General features: G+C 43.7%; 1 protein-coding gene across 1 annotated transcript in view; it reads left to right on the top strand.

Annotated features, from left to right (window-relative positions):
- Positions 1-215: 215 nt before the first annotated feature.
- Positions 216-26,977, top strand: part of LOC135515086 (proline-rich transmembrane protein 4-like) — a 51,938-nt gene continuing 25,176 nt past the window's right edge. Inside the window, 2 exon segments of the mRNA XM_064938920.1 lie at positions 216-372; positions 15,023-16,666. Coding sequence (XP_064794992.1) covers positions 15,127-16,666 — 1,540 coding nt within the window. The 5' untranslated portion in view covers positions 216-372; positions 15,023-15,126.

Here is a 26,977-nt window from a genome sequence, read left to right as displayed (position 1 = left end):
TGTGGCCACAGGCATTGTTACAGAGCTTCACACTGGATTACTTATGCAGGGGGTTAGGGGCAGAAAGAGAGATGGGAGGGAGAGAAAGAGGGAGGGAGAAGAGAGGGAGGGAGGGAGAAGAGAGGCTGACAGAGAGGAGAGTGAGCAAGAAGAGAGAGAATTAGAGAGGGAGCCAACAAGAGTACAAGAGGGAGAGTGAGAGAGAGAATATAAGAGAGAGAGAATAGGAGGGAGGGAGAGAGAGTGAGAGAGAGAGTGAGTGTTTGGAACACAATTTCACACACATTCACACACACAGGGAGACGGTTCTCTGCTGCAGCTCCCTGCTGGATTTACTGGATTCACAATCTCTTCCCTTTCACTTGTGGTTGGGTGAGTGGCTCTTTTTTATTCTGAACACTTTCGATGGTGTGTGTGTGTGTGTGTGTGTGTGTGTGTGTGTGTGTGTGTGTGTGTGTGTGTGTGTGTGTGTGTGTGTGTGTGTGTGTGTGTGTGTGTGTGTGTGTGTGTGTGTGTGTGTGTGTGTGTGTGTGTGTGTGTAGTTTATGATCCTCATGTATAGAGAAAAAAGGTAAAGAGCTGTTAGAGAATGACACACACCGTCACAGAGACGACACACTCTTCCTCTACAGCCTTTATAGGTAGACTCTCACTCCTACAGAAAAACACACTTTGTACAAGCTCACATTTGAGGGTGTGGATTCAGCTGCTCAATATCTCCAGATGACACGAAACACTCTTCTATTACAGCCTTTATAGGTAGACACACACACACCTGTGTAGACAAGCAATCCCAGGCATACATAAACACACACACACAGAGGCAGCAGCTGAAGCTGTTTGACTAGCATCAGGAGGAGGGAAGGAATCATTCTGGGCTAAATCTGCAGCATAGCCATGGTCAGCAGTGTGTGTGTGTGTGTGTGTTTGCCTGTGTTAATGTATGCCTGGGATTGCTTGTCTACATAGGTGCGTGTGTCTACATTCTGATGAATTTATGAACGTGTGTATGTATACTGTAGAAATTCATGGCGTTCATGTCATCATGTGAGACAGTGGATACTATAGGCGTGTGTATTGGAGTCTATACAAACATCCTCCACCTCTATAGCATGACAGTGTGTGTGTGCGTGTGTGTGTGTGTGTGTGTGTGTGTGTGTGTGTGTGTGTGTGTGTGTGTGTGTGTGTGTGTGTGTGTGTGTGTGTGTGTGTGTGTGTGTGTGTGTGTGTGTGTGTGTGTGTGTGTGTGTGTGTGTGTGTGTGTGTAAAGCACATATGTACCATTAGGATCAGCGGTAGCAGCACTCTGGTAAAAGCAGCATAGCAGACCACTAAGACCCTCACATCACAGGATTAGCAAGACGTCTTTTGCTACGGTCGTCACCATGGCAAAGCTAGTCAGTGGAACGCTGGTGTCTGAGTGGGTGACGCTTGTCATAGGCAGGTTCGTCACATTCATTGACTCAAAGGCTAAAACTACAGTTGGTGTGATGTTCTAATAACTAGGTATTCACAGGCAGGTAGGCTATAGTTCACTCTGTCAGTAGTAAGGGCAGTGGGGAAATGGGATACCACAGATAGGCTGGATGAACATAGGATCTATGATTAAGCAGGTTGAATGGTTGAATACGTCATGGGGGAACGGTATTCAGATTAGGTGAATAACTGAGATGTAATATAACTATTTGGGGAGTATAAACAGGTTCTGTTTTTACTCAGATACTAATGTTAATCAAGCAAATTTCAGTCATGATCTGAGATTAACCTAATTACATTTGATAGACAACAGATGGCCAGATGTTTAGTTGTTCATTTTAGTGCGACACCTGATCAGATTGAAGTACCACTGGATGTACTAGGAAATGGTTGGGTGTTGGCTCCTCTATCTGCCATGACTCTGAATCCTCTGGACCTGGTCAGTCGTGATTCAGACCTGTTGGATCCTAGCCTGGTGGTTGGCTGCTGTTCTGACCAGTAGGTAAACCAGGACACAGGAGTGGTCACAGTCAATAACCACTGGGGACTATTGACCGTGATTGCCCGGCAATGTCAAATCCATTCTCTGACATATTGCATCTGCAGGCTGGGGTCAACTCCATCAACACAATTCAACTGACCCTGTAGAAATAGGAGAGTGGAATGAAATGACCTCAATTTGGACTATGAAGCATTCAAGCTTCAATGACATAAGTACAACACCAGGTGTTTCCCTAAAAGGACAGCCAAACATTGGCTAGCTTGGTTTCAGAAAGACAAGCAGTGATGTGGAAAATTAGATGGTTGTTGATCCTCACTCTGAGTCAACAACATCTGACCTGCCAGACTTTAGTATGGACCCCCATGTTTTAATTCAACAACATCCGGGCTGCCAGACTTTAGTATGGACCCCCTTGTTCTAATTCAACAACATCCGGGATGCCAGACTTTAGTATGGACCCCCTTGTTTTAATTCAACAACATCCGGGCTGCCAGACTTTAGTATGGACCCCCTTGTTTTAATTCAACAACATCTGGGCTGCCAGACTTTAGTATGGACCCCCTTGTTTTAATTCAACAACATCCGACCTGCCAGACTTTAGTATGGACCCCCTTGTTTTAATTCAACAACATCCGGGCTGCCAGACTTTAGTATGGACCCCCATGTTTTAATTCAACAACATCCGACCTGCCAGACTTTAGTATGGACCCCCATGTTTTACATCAACAACATCCAACCTGCCAGACTTTAGTATGGACCCCCTTGTTTTAATTCAACAACATCCGGGCTGCCAGACTTTAGTATGGACCCCCTTGTTTTAATTCAACAACATCCGGGCTGCCAGACTTTAGTATGGACCCCCATGTTTTAATTCAACAACATCCGACCTGCCAGACTTTAGTATGGACCCCCATGTTTTACATCAACAACATCCGACCTGCCAGACTTTAGTATGGACCCCCTTGTTTTAATTCAACAACATCCGACCTGCCAGACTTTAGTATGGACCCCCTTGTTTTAATTCAACAACATCCGGGCTGCCAGACTTTAGTATGGACCCCCTTGTTTTAATTCAACAACATCCGGGCTGCCAGACTTTAGTATGGACCCCCTTGTTTTAATTCAACAACATCCGGGCTGCCAGACTTTAGTATGGACCCCCATGTTTTAATTCAACAACATCCAATCTGCCAGACTTTAGTATGGAGTCCCTTGTTTTAATTCAACAACATCCGACCTGCCAGACTTTAGTATGGACCCCCTTGTTTTAATTCAACAACATCCGGGCTGCCAGACTTTAGTATGGACCCCCTTGTTTTAATTCAACAACATCCGGGCTGCCAGACTTTAGTATGGACCCCCTTGTTTTAATTCAACAACATCCGGGCTGCCAGACTTTAGTATGGCCCCCCTTGTTTTAATTCAACAACATCCGGGCTGCCAGACTTTAGTATGGACCCCCATGTTTTAATTCAACAACATCCGACCTGCCAGACTTTAGTATGGACCCCCTTGTTTTGCATCAACAACATCCGACCTGCCAGACTTTAGTATGGAACCCCTTGTTTTAATTCAACAACATCCGGACTGCCAGACTTTGGTACGGAACCCCTTGTTTTAATTCAACAACATCCGGGCTGCCAGACTTTAGTATGGACCCCCTTGTTTTACATCAACAACATCCGGGCTGCCAGACTTTAGTATGGACCCCCTTGTTTTAATTCAACAACATCCAGGCTGCCAGACTTTAGTATGGACCCCCTTGTTTTAATTCAACAACATCCGGGCTGCCAGACTTTAGTATGGACCCCCTTGTTTTAATTCAACAACATCCGGGCTGCCAGACTTTAGTATGGACCCCCTTGTTTTAATTCAACAACATCCGGGCTGCCAGACTTTAGTATGGACCCCCTTGTTTTACATCAACAACATCCGACCTGCCAGACTTTAGTATGGACCCCTTGTTTTAATCAACAACATCCGACCTGCCAGACTTTAGTATGGACCCCCTTGTTTTTCACATCCGGGCTGCAACAACATCCATCCGGGCTGCCAGACTTTAGTATGGACCCCCTTGTTTTAATTCAACAACATCCGGGCTGCCAGACTTTAGTATGGAACCCCTTGTTTTAATTCAACAACATCCGGGCTGCCAGACTTTAGTATGGACCCCCTTGTTTTAATTCAACAACATCCGGGCTGCCAGACTTTAGTATGGACCCCTTGGGATGCCAGACTTTTACATCAACAACATCCGGGCTGCCAGACTTTAGTATGGACCCCCTTGTTTTAATTCAACAACATCCGGGCTGCCAGACTTTAGTATGGACCCCCTTGTTTTAATTCAACAACATCCGGGCTGCCAGACTTTAGTATGGACCCCCTTGTTTTAATTCAACAACATCCGACCTGCCAGACTTTAGTATGGACCCCCTTGTTTTAATTCAACAACATCCGGGCTGCCAGACTTTAGTATGGACCCCCTTGTTTTAATTCAACAACATCCGGGCTGCCAGACTTTAGTATGGACTCCCTTGTTTTACATCAACAACATCCGGGCTGCCAGACTTTAGTATGGACCCCCTTGTTTTAATTCAACAACATCCGGACTGCCAGACTTTGGTACGGAACCCCTTGTTTTAATTCAACAACATCCGGGCTGCCAGACTTTAGTATGGACCCCTTGTTTTACATCAACAACATCCGGGCTGCCAGACTTTAGTATGGACCCCCTTGTTTTAATTCAACAACATCCGGGCTGCCAGACTTTAGTATGGACCCCCTTGTTTTAATTCAACAACATCCGGGTTGCCAGACTTTAGTATGGACCCCCTTGTTTTAATTCAACAACATCCGGGCTGCCAGACTTTAGTATGGACCCCCTTGTTTTAATTCAACAACATCCGGGCTGCCAGACTTTAGTATGGACCCCCTTGTTTTAATTCAACAACATCCGGGCTGCCAGACTTTAGTATGGACTCCCTTGTTTTACATCAACAACATCCGGGCTGCCAGACTTTAGTATGGACCCCCTTGTTTTAATTCAACAACATCCGGGCTGCCAGACTTTAGTATGGACCCCTTGTTTTAATTCAACAACATCCGGGCTGCCAGACTTTAGTATGGACTCCCTTGTTTTAATTCAACAACATCCGGGCTGCCAGACTTTAGTATGGACCCCTTGTTTTAATTCAACAACATCCGGACTGCCAGACTTTAGTATGGACCCCTTGTTTTAATTCAACAACATCCGGGTTGCCAGACTTTAGTATGGACCCCCTTGTTTTAATTCAACAACATCCGGGCTGCCAGACTTTAGTATGGACCCCCTTGTTTTAATTCAACAACATCCGGGCTGCTTTAGTAGACCCCTTTTTTAATTCATGGATCCCCTGCCAGACTTTAGTTTGGACCCCCTAATTCAACAACATCCGGGTTGCCAGACTTTAGTATGGACCCCCTTGTTTTACATCAACAACATCCGGGCTGCCAGACTTTAGTATGGACCCCTTGTTTTAATTCAACAACATCCGGGCTGCCAGACTTTAGTATGAACCACATGTTTTACGTCTAGATCATTATCTGAGTAACATTGTAAAACATGGTCCTGAAGAAGCCATTTCATACTTGGATACACTCATTGATTTAACTGATCAGTTCCAACATGAAATGTTTTGTTTAGAAATAGTCTAGCTTTTAGAATAATATATTTGATCATTATGAAAAACTTAAACAATAAATCAAGTGTACTAGTATGCACATATTAGACAGATACTGTACTGTGAAATACTGAGGAAAAATCTTAATATTCAGTCAAATGTAGGATTAAATGATGGATAATAATGTCTCATTATTTCTCAACAATCGGCAGGAATGAAACCAGTAGTATTACCCAGAGTGAAGCTTCCCCAGACACAAGCCTAGTCTGGGATCAAAAAGGATTCGCAACGGAGATTCTCCATGGAAAGCACTTTTTAGTCCAAGACCAGTCTTAATCTGTGTCTGGGAAACTGGCCCATAAAGTATACTTTCAGATAATAATGTTTCTACCTTCAAATGATGTGTTGCCCACCTACATGACTGAATAAATCTGTACTCGCTAAAGATGACGTGGCCAGTTTGATTCAGTCTGTTTTGTTGACATTCCTGTCCAGACCCAAGGCCAGTGAAGTGAGCTAGATAGGATGAAGAGACTGGGGTGTCAGGGCTTTGTTAATATAGCCCTCCTCACTCTCCAACTCACGCTGAATTATTTCTGAAGGCACTGTACAAACACACACACACATTAGTAAATCTGAGACGTGCACGAAAATCAGTCCATTGCCAAGGAGTGTGAAACATCAATCCCTGTGCCTTCATGGGACTCTGGTCAACCTGTTAAACATAAGTGGTATCGCCCAGAGTCAAGTCATCTCCATTTGCGAATGCTCCAGCAGAATCCATTTCAATCTCTCAGGGAGGACAAGAGTCCACACCTCTAATTCACTAGACACCCTTCAGCCTTCTTCCCTCCCTCTTTCTCTCTCTCTAGCCCTCTCTCCCTTTATCCTCTGTGCTCTCTTGCTAGCTCTACCTTTCCATAGCCTTTGCTCTCCCTCTCTCTCTCTCTCTCATAAACCTAACCAACATTCTTAATTTAAAATCACTTCATTAGTGTAAAATGTTAAAAGGCTGTTGAAGGACCGGTCTCCAATCAGATATCCATCTCTATCCTCTCAGTACCACAGCGGTCACACAGCAGACCTTTAAAGCCGTTGTCCTGGAGATGAATGTAAATGACAGAAAGGATAATGACAGAATAATGCTGATAATCCTCATGGGGAAATAGTGTGTTTGAGGATGTGATGTGATTGTTGGCATGATGATGGGTGGTGGTTAAGAGAGTGGGTGAGGGTACACGCACACGTAAGGAAGGGCACGCCGCACACTCACACACTCACACACACACACACAAAAAACACAAAAGGAGAGATTTAGCAATAAACTGAGTGAAGCATTAGAGAGAATAGAAAGGAGTTAGTGGACTGTCATGAAGTCAGAATGCAACATGTCTGTCTGTCTCTCTCTCTATATATATATCTCTTCTCCTTCCACTATATTTCACCCTCTCTCTCGCTCTCCATCTATATCCCTGTCGTGACGTGACTTCCAACCCTCTCTCTCCATCTATATCCCTGTCGTGACGTGACTTCCAACCCTCTCTCTCCATCTGTATCCCTGTCGTTGCGTGACTTCCAACCCTCTCTCTCCTTCTCTCTCCATCTATATCCCTGTCGTGACGTGACTTCCAACCCTCTCTCTCCTTCTCTCTCTCTCCATCTATATCCCTGTCGTGACGTGACTTCCAACCCTCTCTCTCCATCTATATCCCTGTCGTGACGTGACTTCCAACCCTCTCTCTCCTTCTCTCTCTCTCCATCTATATCCCTGTCGTGACGTGACTTCCAACCCTCTCTCTCCATCTGTATCCCCGTCGTGACGTGACTTCCAACCCTCTCTCTCCTTCTCTCTCTCTCCATCTGTATCCCTGTTGTGACGTGACTTCCAACCCTCTCTCTCCTTCTCTCTCTCTCCATCTGTATCCCTGTCGTGACGTGACTTCCAACCCTCTCTCTCCATCTATATCCCTGTCGTGACATGACTTCCAACCCTCTCTCTCCATCTGTATCCCCGTCGTGACGTGACTTCCAACCCTCTCTCTCCTTCTCTCTCTCTCCATCTATATCCCTGTCGTGGCGTGACTTCCAACCCTCTCTCTCCTTCCATCTCTCTCCATCTATATCCCTGTCGTGACGTGACTTCCAACCCTCTCTCTCCTTCTCTCTCTCTCCATCTATATCCCCGTCGTGACGTGACTTCCAACCCTCTCTCTCCTTCTCTCTCTCTCCGTCTGTATCCCCGTCGTGACGTGACTTCCAACCCTCTCTCTCCATCTGTATCCCCGTCGTGACGTGACTTCCAACCCTCTCTCTCCTCTCTCTCTCCATCTGTATCCCTGTCGTTGCGTGACTTCCAACCCTCTCTCTCCATCTGTATCCCCGTCGTGACGTGACTTCCAACCCTCTCTCTCCTCTCTCTCTCCATCTGTATCCCTGTTGTTGCGTGACTTCCAACCCTCTCTCTCTTTCTCTCTCTCTCCATCTGTTTCCCTGTCGTGATGTGACTTCCAACCGTCTCTCTCCATCTATATCCCTGTCGTGACGTGACTTCCAACCCTCTCTCTCCATCTGTATCCCCGTCGTGACGTGACTTCCAACCCTCTCTCTCCTTCTCTCTCTCTCCATCTATATCCCTGTCGTGGCATGACTTCCAACCCTCTCTCTCCTTCCATCTCTCTCCATCTATATCCCTGTCGTGACGTGACTTCCAACCCTCTCTCTCCTTCTCTCTCTCTCCATCTATATCCCTGTCGTGACGTGACTTCCAACCCTCTCTCTCCTTCTCTCTCTCCATCTATATCCCTGTCGTGACGTGACTTCCAACCCTCGCTCTCCATCTATATCCCCCTGTCGTGACATGACTTCCAACCCTCCCTCTCCTTCTCTCTCTCTCTCTCTCTGCTCCATTGAGCACAGTGCAGTGGGACAGGACCTGTCTTTGTCAGGTGCAGTGGAACAAAACACCAGTGAAGAAAGAGAAGGCTTGTAAATGTTCCCACAGACACGTTTATCTTATTTTATTACTCTCTCTCATTCTCTCTTTCCACTTGTTCTGCTGCATGTCAGGAAAGACAGAGGGCTCCCTAACAGACGTACATATTTCATTTTTACAACTGACCACAAGCTCACTAAAACTGAGTTGATTGCTCACAGAGGACTAAACGGAGGCAAACAAAAATTAAAATCTTGATTTCCTGTGTTTTATGTGTTATGCAGTTGACAGTTGTGAGACATACACAATTTCACATGGCAGGATGGTAGACATGTAGATAACATCATAGAATAACCTAATGATTATGTGTGAGAATAACTGAGAACTCCAACCCCCTGTTATCTTAAAATGGCCTGTCTATCTTCCTATATAAGCTTATTAGGGATGGCCATGTGGGTGAAGGTGGGAGGGGGGGGGTATATCTTACTCTGCTCTCTATGAAAGGCATAGACACTAATTAGTCAGGTAATCTTCTGACTGAAACAGGAAGCTGGCATGCCTGTGTAATTGATAGTGAGGGGAGTGGAATTTGAGAATGTTAGCCAAATTAAATGATGCATAATCCCCCTTGTGTAAATAATTGATCAATATGTGTCAAATTGAACAAAAACCCAATCAGGGCAGAGGCATTGTTTTTTCTCTCAAGCTTAATAGCTAATTGGAATGGTTTAGCGTGAAACTAAAAAGGCAACGTGTTTCTTCTGAAGAACAGAATGTCACAACAAATATCTCAATGTTCTACAAAGACGGCATTAAGTACCGTTTATTTGCCTTTCTGTAACACACCAAGAATTAACAAACTCTGGCAAAAGTTTTAACGTCTTGGGGGCTTGTGTGTGTGTGTGTGTGTGTGTGTGTGTGTGTGTGTGTGTGTGTGTGTGTGTGTGTGTGTGTGTGTGTGTGTGTGTGTTGCACACACTCATGACTATGTATGTAGGTGGACGTGGGTGGGTCTCTAAGTACAACCATTCTTCAATGGAAATGTATTTCAAGCATGTACACTCAGAGTGCTGATAGAAGGCAGTGATGTGTGGGCAGTTGTATGTTTCTGAGTGTGCCCCTCAGCTCCACTACTCATTCTTCAGAATCCAGCCAACTACCCCCAGGAAGGCTCAGAGAGGTAGTGAGGCCCACTAAGGTCAACACTACATGGGGCACAGAGACAGGGTCAAGTCACTGAATGTGCTGTAGAGAGATCAGGCCTAGGGTAGTGCTATTAAAAGGTGATTGATCTGTTTGTGTTATGAGCTACACTTGAGAGAGAGAGATGTAGCATATGACAGAGTAACAGAGTGATAGAGAGATGTAGCATAGGACAGAGTAGCAGAGAGAGAGAAATGTAGCATAGGACAGAGTAGCAGAGAGATAGAGAGATGTAGCATAGGACAGAGTAGCAGAGAGAGAGAGAGATGTAGCATAGGACAGAGTAACAGAGAGAGAAAGATGTAGCATAGGACAGAGTAACAGAGAGAGAAAGATGTAGCATAGGACAGAGTAACAGAGAGAGAAAGATGTAGCATAGGACAGAGTAGCAGAGAGAGAGAGATGTAGCATAGGACAGAGTAACAGAGAGATAGAGAGATGTAGCATAGGACAGAGTAACAGAGAGATGTAGCATAGGACAGAGTAGCAGAGAGATGTAGCATAGTTCAGAGTAACAGAGAGAGAGAGAGAGATGTAGCATAGGACAGAGTAACAGAGAGATGTAGCATAGGACAGAGTAACATAGAGAGAGAGGGATGTAGCATAGGACAGAGTAACAGAGAGATAGAGAGATGTAGCATAGGACAGAGTAACAGAGAGATGTAGCATAGGACAGAGTAGCAGAGAGATGTAGCATAGGACAGAGTAACAGAGAGAGAGAGATGTAGCATAGGACAGAGTAACAGAGACAGAGTAACAGAGAGATGTAGCATAGGACAGAGTAACAGAGAGAGAGAGAGATGTAGCATAGGACAGAGTAACAGAGAGGTAGAGAGATAGCATAGGACAGAGTAGATGTGTAGCATAGGACAGAGTAACACAGGACAGAGAGAGAGAGATGTAGCATAGGACAGAGTAACAGACAGAGAGCAGAGAGAGAGATGTAGCATAGGACAGAGTAACAGAGAGATGTAGCATAGGACAGAGTAACAGAGAGATGTAGCATAGGACAGAGTAACAGAGAGAGAGAGAGAGATGTAGCATAGGACAGAGTAACAGAGAGATGTAGCATAGGACAGAGTAGCAGAGAGATGTAGCATAGGACAGAGTAACACAGAGTAGCAGAGAGAGAGATGTAGCATAGGACAGATTAACAGAGAGATGTAGCATAGGACAGAGTAACAGAAAGAGAGAGAGATGTAGCATAGGACAGAGTAACAGAGAGAGAGAGAGATGTAGCATAGGACAGAGTAACAGAGAGAGAGAGATGTAGCATAGGACAGAGTAACAGAGAGAGAGAGATGTAGCATAGGACAGAGTAGCAGAGAGAGAGAGATGTAGCATAGGACAGAGTAGCAGAGAGATGTAGCATAGGACAGATTAGCAGAGAGATGTAGCATAGGACAGATTAACAGAGAGTTGTAGAATAGGACAGAGTAGCAGAGAGATAGAGAGATGTAGCATAGGACAGAGTAACAGAGAGATAGATGGATGTAGCATAGGACAGAGTAACAGAGAGATAGAGAGATGTAGCATAGGACAGAGTAACAGAGATAGAGAGATGTAGCATAGGACAGAGTAACAGAGAGATGTAGCATAGGACAGAGTAGCAGATGTAGCAGAGTAGGACAGAGTAGCAGAGAGATGAGATGTAGCATAGGACAGAGTAACAGAGAGATGTAGCATAGGACAGAGTAACAGAGAGATAGAGAGATGTAGCATAGGACAGAGTAACAGAGAGATAGATGGATGTAGCATAGGACAGAGTAACAGAGAGATGTAGCATAGGACAGAGTAACAGAGAGAGAGAGATGTAGCATAGGACAGAGTAGCAGAGAGAGAGATGTAGCATAGGACAGAGTAGCAGAGAGAGAGAGATGTAGCATAGGACAGAGTAGCAGAGAGAGAGAGAGAGAGATGTAGATGTAGCATAGGACAGAGTAGCAGAGAGAGAGAGTAGCATGTAGCAGAGGACATAGAACAGAGCAGAGCAGAGAGAGATGTAGCATAGGACAGAGTAGCAGAGAGATGTAGCATAGGACAGAGTAACAGAGAGATGTAGCATAGGACAGAGAGCAGAGAGTAGCAGAGAGTAGCAGAGAGAGAGAGATGTAGCATAGGACAGAGTAACAGAGAGATGTAGCATAGGACAGAGTAGCAGAGAGATGTAGCATAGGACAGAGTAGCAGAGAGAGAGAGATGTAGCATAGGACAGAGTAACAGAGAGAGAGAGATGTAGCATAGGACAGAGTAGCAGAGAGATGTAGCATAGGACAGAGTAGCAGAGAGAGAGAGATGTAGCATAGGACAGAGTAGCAGAGAGAGAGAGATGTAGCATAGGACAGATTAACAGAGAGATGTAGCATAGGACAGAGTAGCAGAGAGATATGTAGCATAGACAGAGTAACAGAGAGAGAGAGAGATGTAGCATAGGACAGAGTAACAGAGAGAGAGAGATGTAGCAGAGATGCAGAGAGAGAGATGTAGCATAGGACAGAGTAGCAGAGAGAGAGATGTAGCATAGGACAGAGTAGAGAGAGATGTAGCATAGGACAGATTAGCAGAGAGATGTAGCATAGGACAGAGAGTAGAATAGGACAGAGTAGCAGAGAGATAGAGATGTAGCATAGGACAGAGTAACAGAGAGATAGATGGATGTAGCATAGGACAGAGTAACAGAGAGATAGAGAGATGTAGCATAGGACAGAGTAACAGAGATAGAGAGATGTAGCATAGGACAGAGTAACAGAGAGATGTAGCATAGGACAGAGTAACAGAGAGATGTAGCATAGGACAGAGTAGCAGAGCGAGAGAGATGTAGCATAGGTCAGATTAGCAGAGAGATGTAGCATAGGACAGAGTAGCAGAGAGATATAGAGATGTAGCATAGGACAGAGTAACAGAGAGATGTAGCATAGGACAGAGTAACAGAGAGATAGAGAGATGTAGCATAGGACAGAGTAACAGAGAGATAGATGGATGTAGCATAGACAGAGTAACAGAGAGATGTGTAGCATAGGACAGAGTAACAGACATAGGACAGAGTAGCAGAGAGAGAGAGATGTAGCATAGGACAGAGTAGCAGAGAGAGAGAGATGTAGCATAGGACAGAGTAGCAGAGAGAGAGATGTAGCATAGGACAGAGTAGCAGAGAGAGAGAGATGTAGCATAGGACAGAGTAGCAGAGAGAGAGATGTAGCATAGGACAGAGTAGCAGAGAGAGAGATGTAGCATAGAACAGAGTAGCAGAGAGAGAGAGATGTAGCATAGGACAGAGTAGCAGAGAGAGAGAGATGTAGCATAGGACAGAGTCGCAGAGAGAGAGAGCTGTAGCATAGAACAGAGTAACAGAGAGATGTAGCATAGGACAGAGTAGCAGAGAGAGAGAGATGTAGCATAGGACAGAGTAGCAGAGATGTAGCATAGGACAGAGTAGCAGAGATAGAGAGATGTAGCATAGGACAGAGTAGCAGAGACATATAGAGATGTAGCATAGGACAGAGTAGCAGAGAGATGTAGCATAGGATAGAGTAGCAGAGAGAGAGAGATGTAGCATAGGACAGAGTAGCAGAGAGATGTAGCATAGGACAGATTAGCAGAGAGATGTAGCATAGGACAGAGTAGCAGAGAGAGAGAGGTGTAGTATAGGACAGAGTAGCAGAGAGATGTAGCATAGGACAGAGTAGCAGAGAGATGTTGCATAGGACAGAGTAGCAGAGAGAGAGAGGTGTAGTATAGGACAGAGTAGCAGAGAGATGTAGCATAGGACAGAGTAGCAGAGAGATGTTGCATAGGACAGAGTAGCAGAGATATGTTGCATAGGACAGAGTAGCAGAGATATGTTGCATAGGACAGAGTAGCAGAGAGATAGAGAGATGTAGCATAGGACAGAGTAGCAGAGAGATGTAGCATAGGACAGAGTCACAGAGAGAGAGAGCTGTAGCATAGAACAGAGTAACAGAGAGATGTAGCATATGACAGAGTAGCAGAGAGAGAGAGATGTAGCATAGGACAGAGTAGCAGAGAGATGTAGCATAGGACAGAGTAGCAGGGAGATAGAGAGATGTAGCATAGGACAGAGTAGCAGAGAGAGAGAGATGTAGCATAGGACAGAGTAGCAGAGAGATGTAGCATAGGACAGAGTAGCAGAGAGAGAGAGATGTAGCATAGGACAGAGTAGCAGAGAGATGTAGCATAGGACAGAGTAGCAGAGATAGAGAGATGTAGCATAGGACAGAGTAGCAGAGAGAGAGGTATGGGGAAATAAATGGAGAGGTGTAAAGGAGTGAAGGAGATAGAGGGGGAGGTACTGAAAATGGGGTGAGAGATGAAAAGCAGAGGAATATATTTGCAGGGAAAGAATGAAAGAGAGTAAATGGCTGATTGTCTTGAATACTGATGTTATTCTCTCACTACAGGATAACACACTCTCACTTAAGCAGAGGGTTTCTCCTCGTTTTAAAGAACAAATCAAACAAGGAATGAAAGAGAGTTGGAGGGAGGTGGGTTCAAACACAACTAAAGCACACAGGTTGTTCTCAATGGAAAATTCCATCAGGGCTCCAATCTCTTCACTGAGGCAACTGGACAGAGACCTTGAACCACCCGTTCCTCCCCTCCAAGAAAATAGTTCCCCTTCCATTTCTATACAGAGGACGGACCCCCCCCCCCCCCCCACACACACACACACACACACCACACACCACACACACACACACATTATGTAAATGTTAGAGCTAACTAAAGTGCTGAGAAAATGCATGATATCTGGAAAGTCTCTTTTGTGATTGGTCAGAAGTATATTTCATGTTTTGTTGTCCCAAGACACTTTCCAAGTATACATATGAATGACACATAACTTAAACCTAACATAAATACTGACCTCAGAATCTGACCCCACTAAGTATATGTGTCCAATAACATCGTCGTTCTTGTGGCGATTTGTGGTGGACAACATTTTCCCGGCCTGCTAACTTCAGCAGTCCATTTTAATGGCTGCCCTGCTGTATCATGGGTCGTATAACATCATCAACATGTGATATTATATTCTCTGGAATAACAGACAAAAAACAGGTCAAGCACGAAATGAAACAGAGCAGAAACGTCCCGTTTAAATAACCTCTCCAGTAAAAACAAGTCGGCAGACACATTTCGGCTCAACAACACATATCCATGTATCAAGTCAAACTAACTGTACTGTGACAAAGTGAAAGTATGTCACTCAATGTCCTGTGTGCATCTGTGTTTTAGGTCACTTCACAGGAGAGCGAGCCAACGTGCCCGAGGGGGCCCGGGGAATGGAGGACAGTATGTGACCGGTGCCTAAGTAGCCGCTCCGCTTCACTGTCGGCAACATGCATCACCTTCACCAGATGATGGCTTTGTGCTTGTGGTGCTCTCTCCTCGCCATTCTTCTCCACACGACGGTGTTTGCGGATGAAGAGGCGGATCTTACGAAGCCGACAGGACCACCTGCCAGTAAGGGATGGTCCTATTGGCTAGGCTCGTACTTGCCAAAACAGCCCAGCTTGTCCAGGTTCCCATCACTCCCGGCGGCGCCGTCGTTTCCTTCGCTCAACCCGTTTGGAGGGAAGTCACAGACTAAGAATGCAGGGCCCCAAAGGACCACACCATCAGAGGGACCAACAAAGGAACTGTCAAAGGGACTGATAGAGAGACCAACAGAGGGACCAACAGAGAGACCAACAGAGAGACCAACAGAGAGACCAACAAAGGGACCAACAAAGGAACTGTCAAAGGGACCGACAGAGGGACCGACAGAGGGACCAACAGAGGGACCAACAGAGGGACCAACAAAGGAACTGTCAAAGGGACCGATAGAGAGACCGACAGAGGGACAAACAAAGGAACTGTCACAGGGACCAACAGAGAGACCAACAGAGGGACCAACAGAGGGACCAACAGAGAGACCAACAGAGGGACCAACAGAGAGACCAACAGAGGGACCAACAGAGGGACCAACAGAGAGACCAACAGAGGGACCAACAGAGAGACCAACAGAGGGACCAACAGAGGGACCAACAGAGGGACCAACAGAGGGACCAACAGAGAGACCAACAGAGGGACCAACAGAGGGACCAACAGAGGGACCAACGGAGCCTGAGAATTCACCGGGACATTCAGGGTCTGTGGAGGAGAGTATTAATAAAAGCCCTCAGTCCTCCACCATCACCTCTTGGACTGAAAGTCACCCGAGCTCCACTGAGATAAGAACAGTAACAAACCCACAGACAGTCACTCCTAACAAGAGCACACAACCAAACACCCAAGATATCTTAGATTCTATAACCGCTGTCTTAGATTCCATATCCTCTATATCTATGTCACAGGGGGTTGATATATCCTCCGATAGTCTCACCAGCACAAACATACTGCCACAGACAATAACACACGCATACCTGTCAACAGAAACGTCCCAAACGCCAAAGCACAGTTTGAATGTCACCACTAAGTCTTTCCCCAAGGAAACGAAGATCCAAGATGAACTAGTTCCCCAGAGTGACCCTCTCACAGCCTCTGTCCCACACCTAACATCCCCACAAACCACAGTCCCCACAACCCCGGTCACAACTTCACCAAGGATCACTGTCAACCCAACACAGGTAGAGACCACACTGACCAGACAACCCTTTGACTCTGGCACCCCACCCACGTCCCCACAGACCAGGGTCACCACAAGAAGTCTGGCCTCGACCGTAAGCACCGACATTGGAACTAAAGAGGCCCCGGTCACCGAAACTCATTCCAGTCAGAGTTCACCAGACATGGATTTTTCCGAGGCCAAAGCAGGGCCTGTGGAGGAACGACTGGGAGCAAACACCACCACCAGGACAGACGATAGAACACCAAGGGTTAACTCACCAACACCCGGAGGTAAGTCTCCAACACATCAACAGACATATTGATTTAGTATTAGTGATGGGCAGGCTAAATGACAATCAATGGATGTGATCAATCATTCAAACCAAATGGGGTCTTCAGTCTGTTCAAGAAAAAGGCTGAAGAAAGTGAATGATGGATGGCATCTCTGAAATGGCAGCCATGAGTCGCCACAAACCTCTCTCTAGCTAATAGAGCCCAAGTCCCAGTTCAAATACTTACATCTCTATTGCATCTTTATTATTCTCCTTCCTGGAGATAATCACTTGGTGAACGCAACATAGTGGAAACCACACTGACCCTATCATGTCCCTATCATACATGATCACTCCAAGGAAGGAAGATCGGAAGGAAGGAAAGACGCAATTCCACCTCTTTAGAACAGACCCTAAAAATGATGCAGTGGTTGTTTTATTTTTTATAAACAGATGATATTGGAACGCTCCACTGTGCCTGAAGGGGTGGGGGAGGAGAGAGGGGTATTGTAGTGTGGGGGGTTAGTTAGTATCACTTTGACATGACATTGAGGGAGTACCCATAGCCCGGCGCCAACCCCCACCGCCACTGTAGCGACGCTGGCTCTGTCTGGAGTCTGTATTCATAATAAACCTCAGGAAGCCCCTCCCCCTCGTATAGGCACATCAATCATAGGAGGGTCAAAGGTCAGGTGATACAATGATGAGACGATTATGGCCAACCAGAAGGCAGTGTCACAGGAGAATGGTACAGGGGGCTACTATTGCATATATCTATGCACTGGAATGTATGCAATTATCATCATTATTACACATCTGTCACTTTCAGCACACCATTACTAAAAGCCAACTACTTATGATAGAGAGCATAAACCCCGTAACGCCTTTTAATGTTGCCACTTGACATGCCGTCAGTCAGTCCCTACAGGATTCCCGATCGCAAATGTTTTGGAAAAATCAACAGTTCTCTGCATATAATGCAAGGGCTTGCAAATTTGACCTAATCACTGCACTCCTTTCGCATTAAAACAGTTGAATCATCGCAATATTATTGCATAACACTGACCCATCGCCGCAGTACAAAAAGAAGCATGCAATTTCAACCAATCACCACCGTACACTTACTGCATAATATGGTTCAATCAACCGACACGTCAAACATTTTCCCTCGTCAGTTTCACAATAAATTAGACAGAATGTGAAGAATGTCAGAGTTGCTGCAGCTAAATCAAGCACCTTAGCCTGAAAATATCAGCAACAATCCTGAGGGACTGATTATCTTTGATGAATCAGATGAGCGATAGTGAGAAGAATAGTTTATTTTGCTGTGTTTACTGCAACACAGCACACTGTGTTGTGTCTGGGCATGAGCACAACTTTGGAGGAGAATCCCAATGGCAGCTTTCGTTTTGTTCGTTATGTCTAGGGAGAGCTGTGGTAGTACGCAGTGTTTTTGGATATTTTTGGTCATGTGCAATATTTGGATCTGTTAAGTATTTGTATGTGTTCTTATTTTGAATCAGTACACTGATGCATTGTTTTGTTATATCTAGGTGTCCTATGTGTGAAATATAGTGTGTTGTGTGTTGTGTTGTATTATGACTGTGTTGTGTTGTATTATGACTGTGTTGTGTTGTATTATGACTGTGTTGTGTTGTATTATGACTGTGTTGTGTTGTATTATGACTGTGTTGTTGTATTATGACTGTGTTGTGTTGTATTATGACTGTGTTGTGTTGTATTATGACTGTGTTGTGTTGTATTATGACTGTGTTGTGTTGTATTATGACTGTGTTGTGTTGTATTATGACTGTGTTGTATTATGACTGTGTTGTATTATGACTGTGTTGTATTATGACTGTGTTGTGTTGTATTATGACTGTGTTGTGTTGTATTATGACTGTGTTGTATTATGACTGTGTTGTGTTGTATTATGACTGTGTTGTGTTGTATTATGACTGTGTTGTGTTGTATTATGACTGTGTTGTGTTGTATTATGCTCCGGCCCGGTTTCTGCACGGTGTGACAGACAGTGTGCAGATAAAGTCAACCGGTTGGATGGAAAGTACAAAAAGGTTCTTCGGCTGTCCCCATAGGAGAAACCATTTTTGGTTTCAGGTAGAATCCTCTGTGGAAAGGGTTCTAAATAGAATCCAAAATGGTTCTACCTGGATCCAAAAAGGGTTCCTCAAAGGGTTATCCTATTAGGACAGCCAAATGTTCTAAGAGTGTTGGAGGGAATACTCTGTGGTCTGTATCAGTATTCCAACAGCAAACCCCAATCCTATGGGACCATCCGCTCCTTTCTCCTCCACATCCCCTGTTCATGGATGCTGAACATGCGCCTCGTCATTTAGGCTCCCCCTCTCCCTGTCTACCCTCCCTCCCTTCAGCCATCCATCCACCCTCCTTCCCTCCTCCTGCAAGGGTTGTTGTGGAGGGCTAAAATGTCTCTGTAAGGATGAAGCTGGTGATTATCAAAGCAGGGATGAATACTGGGGAGGGAGAGAACACTGCTATTTCGTTCTGTTCCAGTGCAGATACAATCTATGCATTTGTCTTGTGCAGAATCCTGCAGCGACAAAACAAGTGAACCTCCTACGTCGCCAATCACCCCCAGCGGAGATTCAAATGTGAAAAGAGTGCAGGACACCCGGTACTATAATACATTATCGCCTATCCCTTGGGTATGAAGGAGAATGTCCAGTAATGTCGAGTGTAAGTAAGGCACAGCATTTCAATGTTGGAGACGTGCAAATCATATCCAAAACCAATGAGCTTCCATTGATTCAGAATACGCTTGTTGTGTCACCTTCGTCCTTGACGGGTGTGTGCGTGTGTGTGTACGGTAACACTATGCCAATCTCATCCCCTTCAAAGACAAACTCCAGCTGCAGAGAGCAAAGCAAGGTCAATGAGATAAGAGGGAAGTGGAGGAGGGGGTAAAGAAAGGCTTGGGTAAAGGAGGAGAAGGGGGGTTGTGGCTGAGGAGGTGTGGGGGATGATAAATGAGTCTCTTTAAACCCATCGCGGCAATGCTTTAGATCCCCATCTCCACTCATTTCCCCACAAACAGATTACCCCTTTACCTTTACCTGTCCCTACATTACCATTATCATCAACACTAATGGGGGTGGCAAGACTAAATAATACACACTCCATATGATACAGTAGCACTGTAGATACCATACAACACAGCCGTACGATTTATAGCAGAACCAATCAATTATTATACTTTTTTTTACCCCTTTTTCTCCCTAATTTTCTGGTATCCCAATTAATAATGTCGTGTCTTTGGCTATGCCGGATTAAGTGATATGACATGCTATTCTATAAAATCCTTTCTCTGTAATTAATATTACCTGATTGAGCTAATCATTTAAATGTAATTAACTAGAGTGTTGGGGCACCACAAAATAATATGTATAGAGCTGTTATCTTCCGAATAAACTCTGAAAGACCTAGTAATATTTTACATCAATAGCAGTCAATATTAATCGTTACTTCTTGGTTATCTTCACGAACGCTGGCTAACAAGTTGAATCAGCAATACAAAATTGGGTTTAATTATTTATTTACTAAATACCTAACTAATCACACAGAATTACATATACAAAGAATGAATCATACCTTGATTACAAATTACGTCATAAAGGAAAACGTCCCTAGCGGGCGGAACAGATATGACAGCTGGTTACACAAAAGAAAAGGGGCTGGGTTTGAGTGAAAGAGCGGGAAGACTAAGGGACAATAGCTGTGCTATTGTAAATACAGTATGTATGCATTCTAAATTACCACCCATTTGGGAGTCAAATGCAATAAATATTTACTCTGAGCTGCGCTTCGGTAGGTTGGTGGAAGGCCGTGTTGCCAAACCGAGTCCTTTGAAGAATGTCTCTGTTGGTCAATTGGATACATTGTAGTAAAGTCATTGTGTGGTAGATGGGATACTCTGTCTGTTCTTTCCTAGCCCACGTTTGCAGCTGATGTTGCTAACTCAACGGCTAGGAGGTGTCACTTCTGTAGTGAATAAGAGTTCAAAGTTCATACCATTCGCAACCAAAGCTCACGCTGAGGTTGGCTTAGTTCTGTAGTTGACATGTTAGTCTTTTAACACAGAGGCTGTAGACCTCACGTACTTGGAACAGGAGGTTACATTTTCGTCAAGGCTTTATATAGTGGAGCGAGAAGGGTGTCTGAAAAGTTTTATAACCCATGTCTCTTCACAGGGGCCACTGATTGAGCAGAGCCCTAACCTTATGAAAACTCAAATCTCTCATTTGGAAGCTAAAATTACATTTAATCTCTTCACCAATAATTTTATATTCAAACATTAAATTGAACAACAATTCCATGTGAATACGATAAATCTGATGTGTAGACTTTCCACTGTAGAGTTTGTAGACATCATATTCATTAAGTACCACCGCATATGTTAAATTGGACGGATTACCAGAATCTAGTTAATTTCCCCCCCACCTTCTGATGTTCCCAGAATCTCTATGTTAACCAAGGGGATTTCAAATTTCACAACAGTAGGGTAGAGAGAGGGAAAAGGGGGGAAGAGGTATTTATGACTGTCATAAACCTACCCCCAAGCCAACGTCATGACAGAAGTTACAGTCTGGTTTCATCGCTGCCATCCCGTACGGACTCGGGAGAGGCGAAGGTCGAGAGCCGTGCATCCTCCGAAACACAACCCAACAGATCCGAACTGCTTTTTGACACAATGCCCACTTAACCCGGTAGCCAGCCGCATCAATGTGTCGGAGGAAACGCTGTACACCTGGGGACCGTGTCAGCATGCCCTGCACCCGGCCCACCACTGGAGTCGCTGGTGTGCGATGGAACTAGGACATCCCTGCCGGCCCAACCCTCTCCTAACCCAGACGACACTGGGCCAATTGTTCACCACTCCATGTGTCTCCCGGTCGGCTGCCACAGAGCCTGGACCCGAACCCAGAATCTCTAGTGGCACAGCTAGCACTGCGATGCAGTGCCTTAGACACCTGCGCCACTCGGGAGGCCTTGAACAAATGTATTTTCAATGGTTGTATTGATTAGTGGTTTTACACATATATATAGCTAGATATATTTTCACATCAACCATGTGATTTGAACAGTAACTGATTTCATTTAGATGCTCTTAAAAGCACCAATGGCAAATCAGACCATGGAGGTCAGCCGGGGTCAGAAATGCAGTACAGTATGGTCAATCTCTTCAATCACAAATAGACCACGAACGAAGCAACCCCGAGGTGATTCAACCCGCATGTTTTAATAAACTGCGTGTTTCTACTTTGAAGCACGGCAGCTCGGGGGAAATTACTTCAACCCAGCGTTAGACCCGACATCGTCGGCTAACATGCCACCACTGTGTTACCACGGTAACCCTGATTAGCCATTGCCATCCTGTGCATCGCTAGGCTCATGTGTTGTTTGGTCCAAAATGTAAATTGAGGGAGTAGACTGTTGATCAGGCAAACACACACACATTTCATCACCCAAGGTTACTACTAATACTCATTGAAATATACATTTAAAGAATGCAACGTATTCCCATTAGTATGAAGTCTACAAAACTAACCCAATAAGCCTGTGCACAATGATGCAATATTGTGATTGCATTGAGCAAGAGTGGGAAGGGCAGGAAATTGGAGGATGAGGTATTGTAGCTATATCCAGTTTTAATGAAATATGACTGTCTGTCTCTCTTCACCCTCCTATCCTACCAGCTTCTATTTCTCATCACTCTAAGCTCCATATGTGCGTGTGCGTGTGTGTGTGTGTGTGTGTGTGTGTGTGTGTGTGTGTGTGTGTGTGTGTGTGTGTGTGTGTGTGTGTGTGTGTGTGTGTGTGTGTGTGTGTGTGTGTGTGTGTGTGTGTGTGTGTGTGTGTGTGTGTGTGTGTATGACAGTGATGGAGATGTGTATGCTGGCAGAAGTGAGAGCAGAGAATTTTAATTACAAGTGCTTCACAGGAACCTGGTAAAAAGATGTTTGTTGTGTAGCTAGTCACTGAATGGCTCTGAATTCACATGCAGTCAAAGCTATAACCTCTTTTGGAGCTAGTGCTCTAGTATAGTGCTCTAGTATAGTGCTCTAATATAGTGCTGTAGTATAGTGCTCTAGTATAGTGCTCTACTATCCTGATGTCAGCAGCAGATAAAAGTTGTATTCACAGCATTGCTAACTTAGCTAGCTTAACTTAGCTAGAAAACAAGTTATATTAAGTGGCTAGCAAGCAATATCATAATTTGGTGGCTAATCAGACAGAGCTAACTAATCAGCTGAGCTAGCAAACAAAAAATTCAGATTTGAAAAATACTCCACCAACTGGCTCTGCATTTCAGGAATCACAGTAGCAAGTAGGATACTCCTGGTCCACTGTTCAGTTAGTGGACTCCCTCACACACACACACACACACACACACACACACACACACACACACACACACACACACACACACACACACACACACACACACACACACACACACACACACACACACACACACACACACACACACACACACACACACACACACACACACACACACACACACACACACACAGAGACACAGAGAGAGAGAGAGAGACACAGAGAGAGAGAGACACAGAGAGAGAGAGGGAGAGACATTAGGAATCTCCTCTAAGAGTGGAGAGAGGGATAAACCTTAGCACTGCTAACAGACAGATGGACATTAGAATCTAGAGGCAACCAATGTAAGAACTGATCAGTTCAGGTAAAGGTAATAACTAAGCAGGAAATTATATGGATACAATAAGCTATGATTATAAGAACGTGGGCACAGTGTGCAGGAGAAAGAGAGAAAATATTGCGTGTGCATTCCCTTCTTCGCACCCTGGGGGTTTGGGAGTAAGCACAGACCTCTGCCAAACCTAAGGATGGGCACTTACTTGTGTGTAGTGGGAGTACCAGCCCCTCGTTAACTGTCCCCCTCTCGCTTTGTGCAGAGCTTGTTACTCATGCTTATTACCACTAACGCAAGGGGAACACTCTTACACCTGCACACCAAAAACACTGCAGTGGTCGAGCACTCTGTGTGAATGTAGTGGTTACACAATGTCAACAATACACTCCATACTATCTTACCATAACAACATGTCAATCATACCAGTCTTGATGATGAGTTACAGCAGTGCAGGGTTGAACAGAGTTAACTGAGGTTGTATCAACTATAGTGAGACAGTAGTGCAGGGTTGAACAGAGTTAACTGAGGTTGTATCAACTATAGTGAGACAGTAGTGTAGTTGAATAGAGTTAACTGAGGTTGTATATAGTGAGACAGTAGTGTAGTTGAATAGAGTTAACTGAGGTTGTATATAGTGAGACAGTAGTGTAGTTGAATAGAGTTAACTGAGGTTGTATCAGCTATAGTGAGAGAGTAGTGCAGTGTGGACAGAGTTAACTGAGGTTGTATATAGTGAGACAGTAGTGTAGTTGAATAGAGTTAACTGAGGTTGTATATAGTGAGACAGTAGTGTAGTTGAATAGAGTTAACTGAGGTTGTATATAGTGATAGAGTAGTGTAGTTGAATAGAGTTAACTGAGGTTGTATATAGTGAGACAGTAGTGTAGTTGAATAGAGTTAACTGAGGTTGTATATAGTGAGACAGTAGTGTAGTTGAATAGAGTTAACTGAGGTTGTATATAGTGAGACAGTAGTGTAGTTGAATAGAGTTAACTGAGGTTGTATAGCTAGTGAGAGTTAACTGTAGTGATAGTAGTGTAGTTGACAGAGTTAACTGAGGTTGTATATAGTGAGACAGTAGTGTAGTTGAATAGAGTTAACTGAGGTTGTATATAGTGATAGTAGTGTAGTTGAATAGAGTTAACTGAGGTTGTATATAGTTGTATATGAGGTTGTATATAGTGACAGTAGTGTAGTTGAATAGAGTTAACTGAGGTTGTATATAGTGAGAGAGTAGTGTAGTTGAATAGAGTTAACTGAGGTTGTATATAGTGAGACAGTAGTGTAGTTGAATAGAGTTAACTGAGGTTGTATTGATAGTGAGACAGTAGTGTAGTTGAATAGAGTTAACTGAGGTTGTATATAGTGAGACAGTAGTGTAGTTGAATAGAGTTAACTGAGGTTGTATATAGTGAGACAGTAGTGTAGTTGAATAGAGTTAACTGAGGTTGTATATAGTGATAGAGTAGTGTAGTTGAATAGAGTTAACTGAGGTTGTATATAGTGAGACAGTAGTGTAGTTGAATAGAGTTAACTGAGGTTGTATATAGTGATAGAGTAGTGTAGTTGAATAGAGTTAACTGAGGTTGTATATAGTGAGACAGTAGTGTAGTTGAATAGAGTTAACTGAGGTTGTATATAGTGAGACAGTAGTGTAGTTGAATAGAGTTAACTGAGGTTGTATATAGTGAGACAGTAGTGTAGTTGAATAGAGTTAACTGAGGTTGTATATAGTGATAGAGTAGTGTAGTTGAATAGAGTTAACTGAGGTTGTATATAGTGAGACAGTAGTGTAGTTGAATAGAGTTAACTGAGGTTGTATATAGTGATAGAGTAGTGTAGTTGAATAGAGTTAACTGAGGTTGTATATAGTGAGACAGTAGTGTAGTTGAATAGAGTTAACTGAGGTTGTATATAGTGAGACAGTAGTGTAGTTGAATAGAGTTAACTGAGGTTGTATCAGCTATAGTGAGAGAGTAGTGCAGTGTGGACAGAGTTAACTGAGGTTGTATATAGTGAGACAGTAGTGTAGTTGAATAGAGTTAACTGAGGTTGTATATAGTGAGACAGTAGTGTAGTTGAATAGAGTTAACTGAGGTTGTATATAGTGAGACTGTTGTAGTGTAGTTGAATAGAGTTAACTGAGGTTGTATATAGTGATAGTGTAGTTGAATAGAGTTAACTGAGGTTGTAGTAGTGTAGTTGAATAGAGTTAACTGAGGTTGTATATAGTGAGACAGTAGTGTAGTTGAATAGAGTTAACTGAGTTAACTGAGGTTGTATATAACTGTGAGACAGTAGTGTAGTTGAATAGAGTTAACTGAGGTTGTATATAGTGAGACAGTAGTGTAGTTGAATAGAGTTAACTGAGGTTGTATATAGTGAGAGTAGTGTAGTTGAATAGAGTTAACTGAGGTTAACTGAGTTGAATTTAACTGTTGTATATAGTGAGACAGTAGTGTAGTTGAATAGAGTTAACTGAGGTTGTATATAGTGATAGAGTAGTGTAGTTGAATAGAGTTAACTGAGGTTGTATATAGTGAGACAGTAGTGTAGTTGAATAGAGTTAACTGAGGTTGTATATAGTGAGACAGTAGTGTAGTTGAATAGAGTTAACTGAGGTTGTATATAGTGAGACAGTAGTGTAGTTGAATAGAGTTAACTGAGGTTGTATATAGTGAGACAGTAGTGTAGTTGAATAGAGTTAACTGAGGTTGTATATATAGTGATAGAGTAGTGTAGTTGAATAGAGTTAACTGAGGTTGTATATAGTGAGACAGTAGTGTAGTTGAATAGAGTTAACTGAGGTTGTATATAGTGATACAGTAGTGTAGTTGAATAGAGTTAACTGAGGTTGTATATAGTGAGACAGTAGTGTAGTTGGTTGAATAGAGTTAACTGAGGTTGTATATAGTGAGACAGTAGTAGTTGAATAGTTGAATAGAGTTAACTGAGGTTGTATATAGTGAGACAGTAGTGTAGTTGAATAGAGTTAACTGAGGTTGTATATAGTGAGTAGATAATAGAGTTAACTGAGGTTGTATATAGTTGAATAGAGTTAACTGAGGTTGTATATAGTGAGACAGTAGTGTAGTTGAATAGAGTTAACTGAGGTTGTATATAGTGAGACAGTAGTGTAGTTGAATAGAGTTAACTGAGGTTGTATATAGTGATAGAGTAGTGTAGTTGAATAGAGTTAACTTGAGGTTGTATATAGTGAGACAGTAGTGTAGTTGAATAGAGTTAACTGAGGTTGTATATAGTGAGACAGTAGTGTAGTTGAATAGAGTTAACTGAGGTTGTATATAGTGATAGAGTAGTGTAGTTGAATAGAGTTAACTGAGGTTGTATATAGTGAGACAGTAGTGTAGTTGAATAGAGTTAACTGAGGTTGTATATAGTGAGACAGTAGTGTAGTGTAGGTTGAATAGAGTTAACTGAGGTTGTATATAGTGAGACAGTAGTGTAGTTGAATAGAGTTAACTGAGGTTGTATATAGTGATATAGTGTAGTTGAATAGAGTTAACAGTTGTATATAGTGAGACAGTAGTGTAGTTGAATAGAGTTAACTGAGGTTGTATATAGTGAGACAGTAGTGTAGTTGAATAGAGTTAA

The sequence above is a fragment of the Oncorhynchus masou genome, chromosome 26, assembly GCF_036934945.1.
Source record: "Oncorhynchus masou masou isolate Uvic2021 chromosome 26, UVic_Omas_1.1, whole genome shotgun sequence".
NCBI lineage: Eukaryota > Metazoa > Chordata > Actinopteri > Salmoniformes > Salmonidae > Oncorhynchus > Oncorhynchus masou.
This window is presented reverse-complemented; position numbering and strand designations above follow the sequence as displayed.